The following is an 18,205-nucleotide window of genomic DNA, read 5'->3' as shown; positions in this document are numbered from 1 at the left end:
TGAAAATATAACTGACTACATCATACACTGTTTCTATCCAAAATACTGAGGCATTGCTCTGCCTGTGTGTGTGTTTCAGCGAGTTTACCGGGCGCTGTACGACTACGCGGCTCAGGACCACGACGAGGTCTCCTTCCGGGACGGTGATGTCATCATCAACGCCCAGCCCATCGACGAGGGCTGGATGTACGGGACCGTGCAGCGGACCGGCAAGTCCGGCATGCTGCCCGCAAACTATGTGGAGTGTTACAACTAGAGGAGGGAAGGAGGAGGGAGGGAGGGAGAGAGGGAGGGAGGAGGAGGAGGAGAGGTAAAAGTCAGGTATGCTGTCAGCAAACTACATGGAGTGTTACAACTTAAAGGAAAAATCCCCCCAAAACACTTTAACACTGTGTAAAAACAGCTGTTGTTTCATTCCTGGCTCCATCTAGCAGTTAGTTGTTTTTCTTCTTGGTGGATAACCGGCCAATCGCAGACGAGTTGATGTCACCTCCAGATGTCTCCAGCAGCTCCAGTGGAGTTTGAGATGAGAAAATGTTTCAGGATGTAAAACTTCAGCGGTAAACGTCAGGTTTTTGGTGTCAGTCCCTCAGAATCAAAGAGCGAGGGGCTTCTTTCTAGAGCCGCCATTTTGCACCGAGAGACGTTCAACAATCATACAGGGAGAGATCTATCAGAGAAGAGGAGAGAGAGACCAGTTTCTCCACCCACAGGAGCAGGAGAGAGATACCAGAATGCACTGCAGCAGAGAGACAGGCTGGGGTTTGAGGAAGGGGGCGTGGTCAAGATCATAGACACGCCCTAAACTATTTGGCTCACTCGCTATATTTATATGATCTTATAATCATAAAAAATAATTGCTGGAATATATTGAACATCACAGATTGATATTTAACAGTGTAAGAGGATCTGAGGGGGATTTTTCCTTTAAGGAGGAAAAGCAGGAAGGAGATAAAAGTCTGGCATGCTGTCTGCAAATTATGACAAGAGTTACAACTAGAGAAGGGAGGGAGGGAAGGAAGAGAGGAAGGAAGGAAGGAAGGAAGGGCTTTGAGGTCTGTCTTCCGTCTTTAAGAGATAAGGGGGTCGAAGTGGAGATAATAGAGAGAGAGAGGAGTAGAGATGATGGATGGGAAGGAAAAATGAAAATTTTGGGGGTTTTGTTGGAGTGATACAACCAGAGGAAGAAGGGAGGAGAGAGGGATGAGTGGAAGAACGAGTGGAGGGGGGGGGGTATGAAAGGAGGAGGAAAGGGCTTAGAGGTCTCTCAAACAATTATTTTAATCATTTATCCTGATTTTTAATTCACATGCGGGCGAGTTTAGTTTAGTTACTCACTTCTGACATGATGTTCAGAAAGAAAGGGAGAAAGAAAGAAAGAAGGAAGGAAAGAAAGAAGGAAGGAAAGAGAGATCACATGGCATACCTTCAGTTTTGGTATCTTAGTGTATTCTGTACATTTAAACACCAACACTAACCTCTGTGTTTCTAGAGGAGAGCGACAGGCTTCTGAAGCAGAGTTTGAGCCGTTCATGAACTGAACTGAGAATTCAGGGGAAATTCAAATTCACTTCCTGGATTTGGAATTGGAATTACTAAGGAAACAGAATGTGAATTTAATTGGAATGACAGGAAACAGAACTGAATTCCATTAAATGCCACGAAATTCCAGTTTGTCTCGACTTGCTAAACACTATAAATCAAAAAATGATGAATCAAATAAAAGACAGTTCAACAAATCACATACATTCAATCATAATGTATGGATTACCATTACATGTTCTGCATCAAATACTGAAAGGTCCCTTTAACATTTTATGATATTCAGCAGAGGTGGGGACCCGAGTCACATGACTCGGACTCGAGTCTCAGTTTTAGTTGTTTGAGTCTTGACTTGGTGCATGAAGAGAAGACTTGAGACTTGACTTGACTTGGGTTCTGGTGACTTGGGACTTGACTCTGACTTGTACTCTGATGACTTGAAAAGGTTTCTAAAGTCTTGACTTGAGATCTTGTGTTTATTTGTTCCAGCAGACGACTGAATTTAAATTCTGTTTTCTGAATTTGTATGGAATGATTGAATTTATTGAAGTTGAAACTGATTATAGAAATCAAACTCATGATGCTCTTACCAAGTTTTTATCCTATTAAAACCATATTGCATTGAAAAGTCCTAGATATTTAGTTTTCTTTAAGATATTAAATTGATACTGGGCTCTTGATTTGTTCTGACTTGACTTGCTGTTCTACATTTAGACTTGAGACTTGACTTTAATGACATGGACTTGACTTGGGACTCGAGCAAAGTTGACTTGGTCACACCTCTGACATTCAGTATTGATAATATATAACACTATGTGTAATCTCAGATACATGGGAAGAAAAAAAAACAAAAAAAACATGGAAATTCACAAAATTCCATTAAATTAAATTCAACTAACTGAAATTCCAATTCAATTCCAATTCTGTTTCCTGTTGATTTTTTTTCACATTCCAGTTCCTCAGCTGAACTGGAATCGATGAGTTCGTTCATGAATTGACCCAAATCCTGTTCTGAACACAAACTAACACACTGTGTCGTATCGTTTCTTGTATCAGACCGTTTAAAGGGTTTTTTCTTTGTTTAAAGTATAAATAAAAGTATTCACATCATATTCTATCAGCTGTCATCTGCACACTAACTGTGCGATCTGAACGGACGCTGTGAGTTCTCCGTACGTCGGCCTTGAGATTTCTGTACGTCGAACTCTATTTTGATACGCAGGCTCCTGTCTCTGTGTTGGGAAGATCTATTTTACTCTTTTAGTAAGTCGTCCATGTATCCAGTAAGTCGTGTTGCTCGGGTTTGTTGTCTTGCTGTGTGGAAACTGATTGCATCCCGTCGTGTAACACTCATCTGTCCAATTAAAAACTTTCACTCATCCACGATTTGTCGTCCAAGTTGGAGAGGAAACTCACTTTCTATTTTGTATTTTTTTGATTTCATAACTACTAGATGCAATAGAGTATCATTTACCGAATATTCATATGTTAAATGTGTTGATTTTGAACGAGGCAATTTGTTATCAATTTAATTTTAAACCCTTGTTTATTTTTGTGTCGAGGATTTTTTGGCTTGTAGTTTCTAAATGTCTCCATTGTAAAGATATTTCTGTTTTTGTCTGTTCTATTCTACTAAGTTTATTTACATATTATGTCAAATTATCTATCACTTGATCTCAGTTATGTTCTTTTGCCATATTATAATTGCAGTGTGTCACGTGGGCGAAATAAAAACTGATTTGTCAACAGAAATGTGGTTGTTCTTGTCTCATTAAGAGTAGCACTGACTAAGAATCAGAGACATGCGATAGTCATCTTAAAGGAGAACTAAACTAAAACAAGCAAATAGGCTAGTAAACATGTTGTCCCCCACCAGTGATGTAGTTCCACCCTTGGGTCAGTCAGTGATTGCTGAGTGAACTTGAAATATGAGTGAAATTGTGTAAGTATTTTGGTATGGGACAATGAAAGGACAGACTGACCATATATTTCTGTTGCCTACTCTCCTCAGAATTAGGCTTACAAGTTATATTTTGAAATGTAGTAACTGTAATTGTCCTGTTTTTACTCAATACAGGACAAAATATAAGAACTACAATACGCAATAAATACAATCCGTACATTACACAATGTACACTACAATACAATTTATAATACAATATACAATATAACATACAACACCAGGAGCGTGAGTGTTATGAATAATATAAATGATAATTGATAAGTGATATATGGTATTGCACAGTAGGTAAGTGGTAATATGATATAAGTAGTCAACACTGAGGCACAGTGGTAGTGCAGTGATGATGCAATAACAGAACAACAGTCCAACAACTGTACAATAACTACAATAACACAATAAATACAGCAGCGTATCACATACATTAATCAAGTTTATTTTATAAAGCCCTTTTAACATCAAGATGTCACAAAGTGCTTGAACATAAACATAGGAATGAAATAACAGAATAATAAACAGCAAAATAAATACAGACCCAGTGTTGATCCCCAAAGAGCATTAGCACAGTAGCAAGGAAAAACTCCCTAGATTAAGTTAGAAAATAACTATGATAACTTTAACTGTATTGCTTTACCACTGAGTCCCCATTCATTGTCCCCCACATTGTATGATAACTTTAACTGTATGACTTGCTTTACCACTGAGTCCCCATTCATTGTCAATGCCGCCCCCCCACAAAGTCAAGGTTACAGTGTGACTAACTAACAAACTAACGAATGAACAGACGGAGACCGATCCATAGTCCCCCCTTTGGTGGGGGACAAATAGACATTTGCCTTAAACATCAGTCTATCATTATCAAACTAATGTTCCTTGGTCTAATGAATGTCAACCAATTCAAGATTTCCTTTATTGTCATTGTACAAGTAGGCAACAATACTACATTGGCAGCTCCCTGAGTTTGATGCAGAACAAACTAAACAATAATAAACAAGCAAATTAAATAAATAAGTGAGTAAATAAGAGTGTAAAAACACAGTGTGCAAATGTATTGTTCACTTAAGGGTAGTTAAATTAAATAACCTAGGAGTAGTTAGTTTAAAACTTAAGAGCAGTTAAGTGAAAGTAGTAAAAATAGACATTTTCCAAGTAAACCAGTGAGAGCCTGGTTGAGACGATTGGTCTCCTCTCTCTCACTCCAGTAGTATTGTTCGGTCTAGTGTTTCCCCACATTAAGACTACATTTCCCATCAGCCCTGTTGCTTCCTGCCCCTCCTCCCCCTCCCTGAAGAGGATCAACATGTTGGAAGTGCTTTTACAGAAGATGAAAATACCTTTAAATGAGGTCAGGTCACTATAGATTCACTGCTGAGCATCACAGACACTGAAAGTCCCTATAAAATATACAAAAATCACTATAGCTTGTTTTTTGAATAATGTGGACTGTTGTATGTTTGTAATGTTTTACTGCTATAGCCTACAACAGCATTCGTGTTTGCATTTGTATGTGTGTGTTTGCATGTATATACAGGTGTGTATGTGTGTATACACTGCATGTGTATGTATGCATATATATATGTTTATGTGTGTATGTATGTACGGGTGTATGTGTAGCCTATGTATATGTATGTATTTTTGTGTGGGCATGTATACATATAGATATTTATGTATATTTTATTATTTTTTATTTAGTTACCTTTTATTGTTCTCTCTTTCTTTCTCTTTAGCTCTTATTTACTTACTTGTTTCACAGAAGGATAAAATGACACTATTTTTGTTGTACAGGGTTAATAAAGTTATTTTCTATTCTATTCTATTCTATTCTATTCTATTCTATTCTATTCTATACAAGGGAACGTTGACGATACTTCCGGTTTGACGCTCTCTTTTGCGCATGTGCTGTAATATTCGTAACGGTAGCACGGCGGCGCAGAGACTGAGCGACACTGAATGAAAGCACACTGATTTCAGCGTCAAAATGATGAAATTTCTACCCAAACTGCTGCTGCTGGTGTTACTAGCTTTCCCGGCAACTATCCTCATGAAAGGTAAGGCAGTGGTACGGCTACTTTCAGCTCGATAAAGCGAAAGGGGCCGTTAGTAGCAAGCTAGGTACATGCTACCTAGCTAACGGCGGTGATAGCTAACTAGTCCCAGTCCAAAAAGGGGAAGGCCGTTCTTGGTGCGCATTTGACATGTGCTAGCTGCGAAGATTTGAGTAAATAAATACGACGAGCTTGCTCACTTTTTCGTGGCATTTCGTAACTATCCTGCTAAAGCGATTTTACATCGTCGATACCTCATTTCCATTGCCTGTGATTTACTGTTACATGAATATCACACTTCTGCCTTCTCTTAGACTGACGTGTCCTTACTGTCTGCCTATTAGCAGCTAGTTAGCTTGCTAGCTAGCTCTCCAAGCTAACTGTCACCCACAGCTTACTGGACAGCCAACATAAGGAGTTAACCTACTTAACGAAGTCTAAACGTTAAATTACATGTAATACTCAAGTGATAAAGGCTCACTTGGGAAATTAACAGCAAGCTGGCTAGCTAACAGCGCACCTTGGCTTATAGTATCTAGCTAGTTAGCTTTTAAGGTTGGCTCCCTTTATATGCATTCATTGCTCAAATTAACTCATTGTAGTCTTATTGGCTGTATCATTTTGAATTACTGCAAACTTGGCCTGTGCAATGTGCCAAGCCACGTCGGCCATTTCAGTAGCATAATGTCTTTCATCAGAACAAAGCTTGTTAATCACACGGTAAAAACACCACAAATCTGTGTATTTGTTGAATATAGTGTGTGTGGTGAAGTGAGTTGTTGAGCAGATATGGTTTGCGTAACGCTGGCTGTGGCTGTGCTCTTGCCTGGCACAGTTGATCAATGAGTAATTTTACACAACCTTACAACAGATTATTTTAAAGTCTTAATCAAATTGTTTTAAGTACACAGATTTACAGCAACAGCCTGGAGGAGTAGCTGCAGGAGCAGGAAGCGTTAGACATATTTAGTTAACACTGAGTGATTGCTCTACTTGCCCCTTGGGCAAGAACAGCAATCAATCTACTTGCCAGGCTGTTGAGCTCACTTGCCCCAAAAATAGAACTGTCACATAAAATAATGTTACTGGTTATTTTTGGTTAAATTTTTACATTGTTTCCTAGACAAGCGTCCTTGGGGTAATGTTTTAAATTACCTGTTATTGTCTTTTATTTTAATTGCATGCTGAAGGCTATTCCTATACCAAAAAACTTAAATTGTGAAAAATTTCATTTCATTCATGACTATGAATATTTAATTTCATATTAATAAAGGAAAATAATTTGACTAAGCAATTTAAAATCTATTTAAAAATATGAAATGCATCGAGAAAGAGAAACCCTTCTCAAACGTAGATCCACTGTCTCCCAGACTCTCTCTCCTCACTACAGTCTCTCTCTTTCGTTGTCGGACTTGAGCCTGTTGGACGACACGCACAAACTATCAAAGGAATTGTCGCTGATTGAATTTTTCCCACAGTTCTGGTGTCATTGGTTATAATGTACCAAATGAACTGCAGCTGATAGTATTTCCCCCATCACTTGTATCATACCCATACTGCGCATCATCTGTGTGCAGTATGGGATGTTTTCTGCCTTTATGGAAACACAACACGCTCTGAAAAGTTTGATGTAACTCTCTCTGCTTTCTACGTGTTTCATTTATTGAAAACACAATGAGGAAGTGCAAAGTGGAGAGCAGCTGAGGCAAATGCGCCTTGAAGAGAAATGTCAGAAATATTATTAAAAAAAAACACTACCTACCCCTTCAGGCAAACATAGAGCAAAGTCCACTTGCCCAAATACTTTTTTTTACTTGCCCCAATTGTTGGCCACTGAAGGTTTAAATGGTTGATGGTAGTTTTGAGGGAGAAGGAAAGCTCTGGGGGTGTTATTGCTCCCGGAGATTTCCAGATGGTCCGGGGATTTGAACTGACAAAACGATTAAGAACTCCCTAATAAACCACTAGGAGTCTTACGGTGGCTCAGTGGGACAGGACACACCCTCAGTACCTGTCACATTAACGGTTTGAATGCTGCTCAGGATACTACATACTAGACTACATCCTCTCACTGTAAACTAGGGCTGAAAGATATTGTCCGAAAATCGAATTGCGATTATTTGACAGAATATTGCAGTTGCGATTTCAACTGCGATTCATATCATCACAGAATTTACTGAGTTTCAGTATGATGAAAGGTTTTCAATAATGTACTTGGTTCAGGGTCCAAAGATTACCTGGAGCTCTAAAATAGCTTGTTTACAAGTTTAGAAATCCATTCTGGACGCCCTTCTCTCTAACGCAATGAATTGCAGCCTCTGCAGTTTGGAAATTGCAGAAGTTAATATTGCGATATCTTTTCTTTCTTTTTTTTCAATTAATTGTTCAACTCTACTGTATACTGTCTAATAACACAGAAACTGCATGAAAGTAATCTTTAAAAAGTCTGCATTTTAAAAGATATTCTCATTTCCCATCTGTTCAGGGCCTGTAGTGGCGGCTCAGGATCCCACCGAGGATGAGGAGGCCGAGGCTGTGGATGAAGACGTGGTGGATGATGTGACGGCTGAAGACGAGGACGACGAGGCGGAGGTGGAAGACGACGACAACGCAGAACTGGTGAGTGACCAGGTGATTACATCAGGGTGGGAAATTAACACCAGGCAGTTTGTCTACTCACCGGCCGCTTTGGTAGGTAACCAGCCATCCTTCAAAGGTCCAATTCGATGGTAAAATAGTGAAAAGTGGCCGGTGAATTTTGTAATCCATCAGCCAGTGTGTAAGTAAGTTTCTTACCCTGATTTGTAATGCCTCTGATGGGTTACTAAGCACTAACTTTGAACTCAAAAGGCATTTCTCCTACATTCCGTAGTTCAGAGTTTCTTAGATATTTTTGTAGTGGAGATTGATAAATAAATTCTCTTGTCTTAGGGCATTTTCACATCGTAATAGTCCTTTAAAAGTCCGAACCAGAGTTTGCAAAGTTGTTACATTGTATTGGTCCAATTTCTGACTTATAGGACAGAATTTTTGACGGGTACAAAAAAACCCCAAAACTAAAATGGCACTGAGAGGGCGTTTTCACATTATAATGCTACACTCTGTAGTATTCTGGAGGACTTTAAATTTGACGACATAACCCTCTGTCATGCGTCAGACGTACTTGTTTTCACACCAGAAATGATCCGCACTAGGGATGGGCATGAGTACTCGAGTACTCGATTTGAACGTCAGTATTCGTTCAACGGTTCAACGTATAGAGTACTCGCATTTTTTTTTTTGCTTTGTAAAAAAAACATATATGTATGTCTCGCATCACCTCATTTGCTAGCAGTGTTAGCACACGCCGTTGTGATGCCACCAGGGCAGAGAAGATTAGCCAGCTCATCACGAAAATGGTGACTGGAGATATGCTCCCGTTAAGCTTTGTGGAAGGAGAACGCTTCCACGAGCTGATGGCGTTTGTTGAGCCGGAGTACAAGTTACCATCACGGCATTACAGGCCTATAGCCTACGAAATTAACTGTTTAGCGTTAGCCAAACTTTGGTTCCGCTTGTGTGTTTCAGTCGGACACGGACCCCTACCCGCATTTTCGCCTGGGTGTTAATTTCGGACCATATTCTTACGTTAGTTTTTTTTTTTTTTGCGAGTACTCGAATGGAACAGGACCGAAACGACAATTTTTGGCTAACCCTTTTCAAGTTTTTGGTCCGCACCTGAGTCCACATGGCGTGTTCACACACCTGTCAAAATGATCTGAATTTTGCAAAATGTTTGTTAAGTCTGGACCAAGCGTTGTAGGTGTGGAAGCCACCTTAGATACCAGCCAGCAGGACAGCTTACTCTATACGGAGCAACTGTTAAAGTGAAAAGTAATACTGGAAAATGGCCCATAACTTAGTCAGCTAACTAACTCAGGGACCGCACAGCTGTATTTTTAGGGTGAGGACATTCCTGATGAGTGTTAGATTCAACTCTGCAATCTTAAATGCAACCCTAAAATATAGCATGTATCTACACTCTTCTCATGTGGACCTAAATGTCTTTTTCCTCTCAAATCTGTTCCTGAGAAGTCCAACAAGCAAACTTATATGTGTGTGTGTGTGTGTGTGTCTAGACGGAAGACAAAGAGGAAGAAGAGGAAGAAGCGTTAGCCGGAGAGGTGAAGGCTTCCCCCAACGCCGACACCACCATCCTGTTCGTCAAAGGAGACGGTAACAAAACACAAACTGGCCTACTTTTTCTCTCCTTATCTTTATTCTCTCAGTCAGGTAACCCAACCATCAGTTGGCGGTCCTATCGTATTCAAATGTAGTTGGCTGGTAAAATACTGAAAGTGTCTGGTGAATTTTGAAAATGTGCCATCTACTGTGGCCTTGAGACAGAAAAAGTAGTAGTTTCCTGACACTCCAGACCTGAATGAAATGGTAGCTGGTCATGTTTCATGTTGAAAATGTTTTAGTCAAGACATTTATAGTATAAGCATGTAGCTGATTCTCTGATCCAGTCGTATTAAAGTGAGTGCAACAGCAGAATAAACTTAAATCCCTATACCACTATCATTACAAGCAACCAATAGTAAGCAGGTCAAGGGTCAAAACCAGAGTCAATAGAGTGCTGGATTTAGCTGGTTGTCTTGCCAGTAATGGCTCTATTTATTGTCTTTTAAAATGCAGGATTTATAAAAAATGATGCGTGTCAAGTTTATTTGGGTTTTCGTTTTTCTCTTGTGAACCTGAATTTATTCTAGACCTTGTTTGATCCGCTCGTCTCTCCCTGTGTCTCTCCAGATTTCCCGGCCAACGACATTGTCAAGTTCCTGCTGGGCTTCACCAACAAGGGATCGGAGAACTTTGTGGTGGAGTCTCTGGACGCGTCTTTCCGCTACCCACAGGTACAGAACCTTTGAGGCCACTCCTAACACCTTTCCAGCCTTTTCAATGGGTTTCAGTCAGATAAACGGTTCCTAATGGAGCTGGCAATCAGGTATATCGTTACATCCCTAGTTTAAATACAATACCATGTATTGCCGGGAGGAGGAGTTCAGTTTTCAAGAACAGTACAGATACCAGCTGCTAGCATTACCCATTTAGCAGTAATTCAAGGAATGGAAAGAGTCAGGAATACGTCTGATGAGTTTTGTTTTCTCTAAGCTTCTTCAATCCTCGTCTTTTCCTCTCTAATGGTAAATAAGCAACAAATTCCTGAGGTATCTCTATTTTTTCACTGTAATATTACTCATAATTTTTGGTCTAATTTGAATTTATGGATTAAATCTAGCATTGAGGTTCTACCACCATTTCTACTAGAAAATGTCAAATTTGGAATGTTTATAGAAGATAGAAATATAGAATTTTTTTATGAATAATTTAATTATTTTGGCAAAATATTTTATACACAAATGTAAATATTGCAAAACACAACCCTGTTTAACAGCCTTTAAAAACGAATTAGAAACATTTTCCAAATCTCCAAAATGTATGAAAAGCATGAATGCCCAAAAATTACACTTTGTATTTGCGCAGTATAAAGTAATTTAACCCCTGGAATGTATACATTGTTTTTTTGTTGTTGTTTTTTCTCTCTTTAATTTACTATTTCTTTTCACTTTGTTTTCTTTTTGCTTTCTCTATTTCCTTTTGATAATTGTCTTTGACACATATGTACTATACTCAGCTTACTCTGGTGATATAGAAAGAACTGTCATTGCCAATTTGTTGTATATTTGAAGACTCTAAAAAAAAAAAAAAAAAAATTCTGCATGCATACAAAAATGAAAGTGTGCTCTCTCTCTCTCACATACACAAAAGTCCATGTGACTTTTGTTTACAAGCCCTGGTTCGGTTGTAATTGGGGAAGTGAGAACCAAAATGAACCAAATGCAAAACTGCAACAAAGTCACCTTTTTCACTCAGGTTCAGATCAACGAAAACCAACTGTAGGTGTGCTCGTAACCGTAGATATCGGATCCGCAAGTCTAAATAGAGCAGTGGTTATCAGATATGTAATGGAACAGATATCAGGTGTTAAGTGTGTATCGTTATTTCTGCTCTACTCGGCGCCTCGCGGAGAAGCCACACCCCCCCTCTAACATGGTTCTGTTTGTTTTCTCTGTCAGGATTTCCAGTTCTACATCCAGAACTTCACGGCTCTCCAGCTTGGCATTATGGTTCCCCCCAGCAGACAGGCCACCTTCGAGTACTCCTTCATCCCCGCCGAGCCCATGGGAGGACGGCCCTTCGGACTGGTCATCAACCTCAACTACAAGGACAGCAATGTAAGGAGGGACAGTTTCCAAAATGTACTTTTTGGTTCCGATGAACTAAAAACAAAATGACCTGCCAAGAATCATTTACACAGGTCTGGAAAAGTATTAAAAATGAATTTGATCATTTCCAGGTCTTGAATAGTTTGGGAATTTGAAATAATGTCTGGAAAAGTATGGAAAATGTTGCGGTTCAGGTCCGATACACACATAATTATAGTTTTTATGTTGTTGTAGAGCCACTTTGAGTCCACAGTTTTTATTGATGTGAAGAATAATGTTCAGATAGAGGGACGCTCTTATTACCCAGCCGCTGTCAGCATGCATTATATCAAATACCCACCAAAATCAAATCCAGTCAGGAACATAGGGTCTGGGAAAAATATGGAATTTTAAAATGGAAACCGTGTAGGAACCCTGCCAATCATCTCACATATTCTGATATTTGTCGCTGTGAAGGACAATCTTCATCTATACAGTGATATGACCTAGTTAGCAGGGGCAAGATGTCTATCTGCATAAATCATATTGAACACCAGACAAAATCTTCAAAACAAATCAAGGTCTGGAAAAAGTATGGAATTTCTTAATAGAAAATGTGTAGGGACCCTAAGTGTTGTGTGAAAAATTCAATGAAGAGACAAGAGCAGATTGAGAGTTTTTAATTTAAAACCTGCTCAGTCGTTTGTACAATGGATCTTTTTTGTATAATTTCTTCATTTTTCTTTCTTTCTTCTCTCCCTCTCTCTCTGTGTGTAGGGAAATGTTTTCCAGGATGCCGTGTTCAACCAGACAGTCACAGTCACTGAGAGGGAAGACGGCTTGGACGGAGAGACGTAAGGCTTTCCCCCTTTTACATCTCTAACGTTTCCATTTAAACTGTATACTAGTTTACTTGTCTGTTTATTTATTTGACAGGATGCACTTTGACTGATCAGTTATTGTTCTTTTCACTGCTTTCCTCCCCTCCCTCGTCCCTCTTTTTCCCTCTCTGTTGTTCCTACCTCTACTCTCCTCCCTCTCAAAATCCCTCCGTCTTCTCTTCTGTTGTTTAATTTCTCTCAAATTTCCTGCTCCCCTCTCTCTCTCCCCTCTCTCCTTCTTCTTCTCTCCCAGGATCTTCATGTATGTCTTCCTGTCAGGTCTGGGGCTGCTGGTCGTCGTCGGTCTTCACCAGCTGCTGGAGTCCAGAAAGGTGCCAAAACTAAAATAAACACGACAATATTGGCTGCCAATGCTCTGATGAAGGCTTATGATTGAATGTGTTAAGACTAATGTGGCCAAAAAAGGCAGTTTGTAGTTGTTCAGACCCAGTCAGAGGGTTATGCGATGAGGGGAACCTGCCACATGTTCTTCAAATATATTTTATACATTAGAAGAATATTTCATATTTGAAGAACACGTCATATTTTGTGTCAGAAGTCGCTTCAATTACTTAAATCACTGAAGTCGTTGATTCAAAAGTACAATACATTTACAGGTATATATATACATATATGTCTCAGTGCCATTAGTGCAGACATATTAACGTATAATATATTATTAACATATGATGTTAAATGTTGCCCAGAATTAGAAAAAAAAATAATACAATACTAATATAATTCTGTTCCTAGAACTTGATATCTAAATAGACAAAAAATTTTCAGAATTGAAAATTGAAAGCCATTAGCCAACAACTTTATTGTCCAGAAAGATAAAAAAAATAAATCATGCAGCTTCCAGTCAAAGTTAACACGAGCTTTAAATCAACGCAGTGCAAAAGAGCCTTTCAGATCAGTCACACACAGAGCTGCACCATCCTTACTAAAATAATAATTAGAATTATTTAGCTAGATATTGTGATCACAGTTACTCATTTGCGATTATTCGTCTTGATGATTTGATGAACAGATTTATTTTACTGCACTTGGCATCTTGCATCAACATCTTGACACTGTGTGTGTGTGTGTGTGTGTGTGTGTGTGTGTGTGTGTGTGTGTACAGAGGAGGCGTCCAGCCCCTAAGGTGGAAATGGGAACTTCCAGCCACAACGACGTTGACATGAGCTGGATCCCCCAGGAGACACTCAACCAGATCAGTATGTATAATATCTCATGCTCCCTGGCCTAGACCCTAATGCCTTCACCCTAGACTCTACCTGGATCATGTAGCACAGTGGCTCTCAACATGGGGTCCGGGGACCACCGATCTGCCTTTTGGTGAGGAGAGGGGAACATGGATGTCACTGAAGACGCATTTTAATGTGTAGCTATAATCCAGCTACATCTATAATCCAGCTACATCTATAATCCAGCTACATCAGATCCAGACACAATCCGGATATGAGATTCATGTTAACGCCAGGTGTAAAAGGGGGACTACTGGGCGATAATTCAATATTATCGTTTATCGTCTTTCAGTGGAATCATATCGTGATGATATGAAGATATTTTGATATCGTGAGACACATTTCTGCTGTCTGAATTGATGATGACAAGCAAATTTTACTTAAAAACTCTGATAAAATGAGGTATAGCAGGAATATTATTTGAATATTTCTGTTTTGTTTGACATCACACCTAACATTACCATTCGGTTCAATGAGATGAACATTCATTTGATTATTTAATGTGATTTTGCATACATGAACCATATCGTGATATATATATATATATTAATATCAAGAAAAATCCTTATGATTATCATGATATTGATTTCAACCATATCGCCCAGCCCTACCAGAATCTGTTATGGCCAGTCAGTAAGCTTTGTGAGGCCAAAGTGTGTTGAGGTTGAATAGGACAAAAGATTACATTTCTTATTTGGGTGCTTAACTGAAAAATAACTTAATTTAAATCTATTGGAATTCTGGTGTGGGGATTGGAACCAGTGAACTTCGGGTCACAGGCCTGCCTCTCTTACGGCTGCTACTGCCTACTGCATACAGATGGCGCTTGGCTCTGTCTTCACCTGCACCCTCACTATGTGGCATCCTGTCTATCACGATAATTGGCTCGTAATATTATCTGCTCTGAGCCGTACTACTGTCTGTCTCTGCAGTTTGCTGCATAACTCTGCGATAGAGCACCGCAAAAATATCAATACAGTTCAACTTGACAGGTTGGCAACAAGTTACACCGCTTTGAGACGAGTAACATGATGTCAACCCAGTGGCAGCTGTTTCCAGGCGTTTCTCAGAAGAAGAAGAAACTATTTAGTACACATCCAATAGTATCTAATATACTCTACTGTTTGTAAATAGTTTGTGCTGTTTGTGAAATGGGAAAGATCATGTGCAGAATGAGCTTAAACGAACACTCTTCCCACATGTTCTTCCAGATGTTTTCCACATATTTCCACTGTTGTGACTGTCGAGGTGTTGCTGTTTCCTTACTGGGCCTGCTGCTTCGCCAGTGTTTTTCTGAATGAACCTTTTTACACTCGGGGTCCTGTGCATGGGGGATCACTCACTCTTTCTCTTTCTCTTTTCTCCTCCCTCCCTCCCTCCCTCCCTCTCTCCCTTCCTTGCTGCCATGTTTTCTTGCGTCTTCAGTGCAGAGTCGTCGAGGTGAGGTTTCCCTGCTGCTGTGTGCTAGAAACGTGTATATATAACACTTGCTGGAGTCACTTCTCTTTAAGTTTACTCAATTCTGAATGCAATTTGCGGATGTCAAGAGCGTTCGTTCTCAAATTAATTATTGCAAATGTTTTTCAAATTTTGAAGAAAGTATGCTCAGTCTCCTTACGATGGAGATGTTCTGATCAGTCGATGAAGCGATTAATCAGACTTTATAAATTATTCCTCTCATGATCACATTAGATATTTACATCCATATGGGTTAAAAGGAAACCATTTATGTGTGTGTAGGGGGGGCATGAAATTTAGTGAATCGTTACCTGGTCAAAATTGGCTATGTTGCTTAAGCAGAAATCATTGATCGACATCAGCTGGGGAAAAAACAATCAGAGCATCCCTTCCTGAATTGATTGAAATGAAGTGAATTGACCCCAACGGTGGAGTTGATAATAGCTTGACAGTAAATACTCTGCTTTAATCTTTGCTTTAATGCTGTAGACTTGTTGAGTGAGCGTAGCTGGCCTGGCATACAGACTTGATGAGAGTCGAGTCTTTAACCTGCATGAAGCGTTTTAACTGGCTACCGGCAAAGCTTTCTCTCTTCCTCTCTTTGACCCTGTCCGCTGCAGGAAATCATTTCAAGTTTCATTATTTCTAGGGTTGAAACGTGTGTTGATCTAAATGTAGATGCGCAATTTTTATGATAGGAAAAAGCAATGAGTAAGATTTAACCTATGATATGGAATTAGTCAGATTTTTGTGTGTGCATCCATGTTAAAGCCTCAATCCAGAATTGATTAACCCTCGTTAGCCCAGTTAACACGGGGACAAAAGCCCTTTTTGTCAGGCAAGTAGGTGAAGTGATTTGTAATATAATGTGGAGATCATCAGTGATTTTAATCCCATTCGAATCTGCCATGTCTGTAATTTGTAAAATAAAAATTCCAGGACCAATTAAAACAATATTTTAGTCAAGACCGGTCAGCTCATAATACTAATCCCATGAGAGTCCAACTGTTAAAGAGTTTAGCCGTTATTTGTTTTTAGGCACGCAAAGGTCTTAAATGTATTTTTTGGCTCAAACTTCAGAGTTTTTTTTTTTGCCAAATCATTAAATTATGAACTATAAAATCTTGACCTGAGAGAATTGTATCCGGGAAACTGGTGATTTTAGTGATTTATCCCGTGCAAATATAACTCATGAAATCAGTAACTACATGAGCTTCCTACATGATCCTAGTCCTGTGTGAATAGGGCTGAAGATCACCTGAATATCACAAAATCTGGATTCACCATGGTAGTCTCATTCTCTAATCGAGTTTTGTTGTAAAAAAAAAAAACTGTCGTTCCCGTTAGTCATGTGACGTGTTCCTCTCTCTCCCAGATAAAGCCTCTCCCAAACAATCTCCCCGCAAGAGGAACCAGAAGCGCTCCGCCGGCTCAGACGAGTGACGGGGTCCGCGGACGCCGCCCTGCGCCTGGCACCGGGCCCGCGCCAAACTTTACCCACCCGTCTGCGTACGAGGAGGGGCCGGGGGCGACTAACCGAACGCACCCTGCCCTTTCCTACAGAGAAACTTTCTACAGTGCCAACCGCAGCAAGGCTGGCTCTCAACTTTCTCAGCTTACGAACTGTTGAATACAAACACAGACACACACACACACACATTACACACAAAACACAAAACACAGTCCCTTTTGTTTAACGATTACCTTTTTCTGAAGCTGTCACTTGAGGGGGAGAAGTCAAAAGGGTAGAAATGCATTAAGTCACTAGTTAAGGTGTTAAGGTTAACTAGTGAAGGGAAGGATTAGTGTTGGGAGGGAGGGACACAACACACTTCAGGTTTATTTGTTTTCTTGAACGATTACTTTTGTCTGTGACTGCCTTAGCAAGACAACTGCTGACATTATCATTGAGACAGTAGTGATTGTGTTTTTCCCCTCTGGTGTGTCACTAAGCCACGATAACAGTAATACACACAGTTTCAGTTTGGATCTTTTTGGGGGGTTTTTGTTTTTTTGTTAGTCTTGCTTGCACATGTTCAATCTGCACATTTGTGTTTAGAGAGTGCGTCCCCTTTCTTACAGTTGTTCCCTCGTTCCTCCCCCTTCCTTCCTTCCTTCCCTTTGCTCATTTCCCCTCCACAGATCTTGAGGATTGTGTTGGGGGAAACTCTTCAATCTACACCCTGTTTGCTTTCCCCCCAGCCGAGCACTGTCAGATCTGTGGACGGGAATGGACTGAAGGTACACAAAAGGGGACGACTCGACAGAGTAGAACGCGGTCTTGCCCTTTAACCCCCTAGACCCTAAACTTTAGCCCTGCTCACACAAGCTCTGGGGAATGTATTCATCGTGTCCCAACTTTTTTTACCAGTGCTAGAATGACCGATGCACTGCACCGTATTGGCTGAAGATGCAAAGGAAATGCCATGGGATCACCGTGAATATCGAACTAGGGTTAAGGTTTGGGTTTCTGGGCCTTCGCTGTCAGTCTGAAGCGAACTCCCTCGGCTGAACAAAAGGGGCAACGCAAAACCGGGGCGAACGATCGCAAAAACTGTCCGCCCCCTTCCTCTTCTAGCCCTCAATGTGTGCCTGTTTTCTACTTTTGTGTTTGTAATTCTATTGTAAATTTTGTCCTCTCTGCATTGTTTTCTCGGCTTCCCTTCCTCGAGAAGCTCGTTCGACGTCGGAAAAATCATTTACAAAAGTAGCGAGTTGTGTGTTTTTTTTTTTTTGTAAGAAAAAGAAGAACACTGTTTAACTGGCTGAAGCACTGGTGTAAATACTGGCTGATGGATGCTGACGTGAGAGCGAAATTACCAAG

General features: G+C 40.0%; 2 protein-coding genes across 4 annotated transcripts in view; both read left to right on the top strand.

The window, feature by feature from the left end:
- The window catches only part of LOC139658521 (nebulette-like), a gene marked incomplete at its 5' end in the record, with an annotated part of 13,600 nt that extends 13,344 nt beyond the window's left edge, over nt 1-256 (top strand). The window contains one exon of the mRNA XM_071536642.1: nt 80-256. Coding sequence (XP_071392743.1) covers nt 80-256 — 177 coding nt within the window. The remainder of the gene's footprint in view (nt 1-79) is intronic.
- Nucleotides 257-5,409: 5,153 nt separating this feature from the next.
- On the top strand, nt 5,410-18,116 carry ssr1 (signal sequence receptor, alpha). 3 transcript variants are annotated; one of them, XM_071536637.1, is made up of 10 exons: nt 5,410-5,561; nt 7,718-7,727; nt 8,042-8,170; nt 9,679-9,762; nt 10,339-10,442; nt 11,667-11,825; nt 12,573-12,649; nt 12,930-13,008; nt 13,800-13,893; nt 16,757-18,116. In XM_071536637.1, exons 1-10 carry the CDS (start codon nt 5,481-5,483, stop codon nt 16,822-16,824), a joined length of 885 nt encoding a protein of 294 aa, XP_071392738.1. In that variant the 5' UTR covers nt 5,410-5,480; the 3' UTR covers nt 16,825-18,116. The 3 variants fall into 3 exon arrangements, with proteins under 3 accessions (XP_071392738.1, XP_071392737.1, XP_071392739.1); XM_071536636.1 differs by lacking the exon at nt 7,718-7,727 and having other exon boundaries at nt 5,410-5,550; nt 8,033-8,166; nt 9,666-9,762; XM_071536638.1 differs by lacking the exon at nt 10,339-10,442 and having other exon boundaries at nt 9,679-9,760; nt 11,765-11,825.
- The last annotated feature ends 89 nt before the right edge of the window (nt 18,117-18,205 follow it).

This window comes from Centroberyx affinis, unplaced genomic scaffold (genome assembly GCF_046629955.1).
Source record: "Centroberyx affinis isolate AG114_WGS23_722 - 3 ecotype Tasmania unplaced genomic scaffold, CSIRO-AGI_Caff_v1 ptg002922l_1, whole genome shotgun sequence".
In the NCBI taxonomy this organism is placed as follows: domain Eukaryota; kingdom Metazoa; phylum Chordata; class Actinopteri; order Beryciformes; family Berycidae; genus Centroberyx; species Centroberyx affinis.
This window is presented reverse-complemented; position numbering and strand designations above follow the sequence as displayed.

What these genes read in the sequence shown, in the direction of transcription:
- ssr1 (XM_071536637.1), top strand. Translation starts at nt 5,481, where the DNA reads ATGATGAAATTTCTACCCAAACTGCTGCTGCTGGTGTTACTAGCTTTC. An exon ending in CCTGTTCGTCAAAGGAGACG is followed by an intron (nt 9,763 to 10,338) that starts GTAACAAAACAC and finishes GTGTCTCTCCAG; the next exon opens with ATTTCCCGGCCAACGACATT. An exon ending in GGAGACACTCAACCAGATCA is followed by an intron (nt 13,894 to 16,756) that starts GTATGTATAATA and finishes TCTCTCTCCCAG; the next exon opens with ATAAAGCCTCTCCCAAACAA.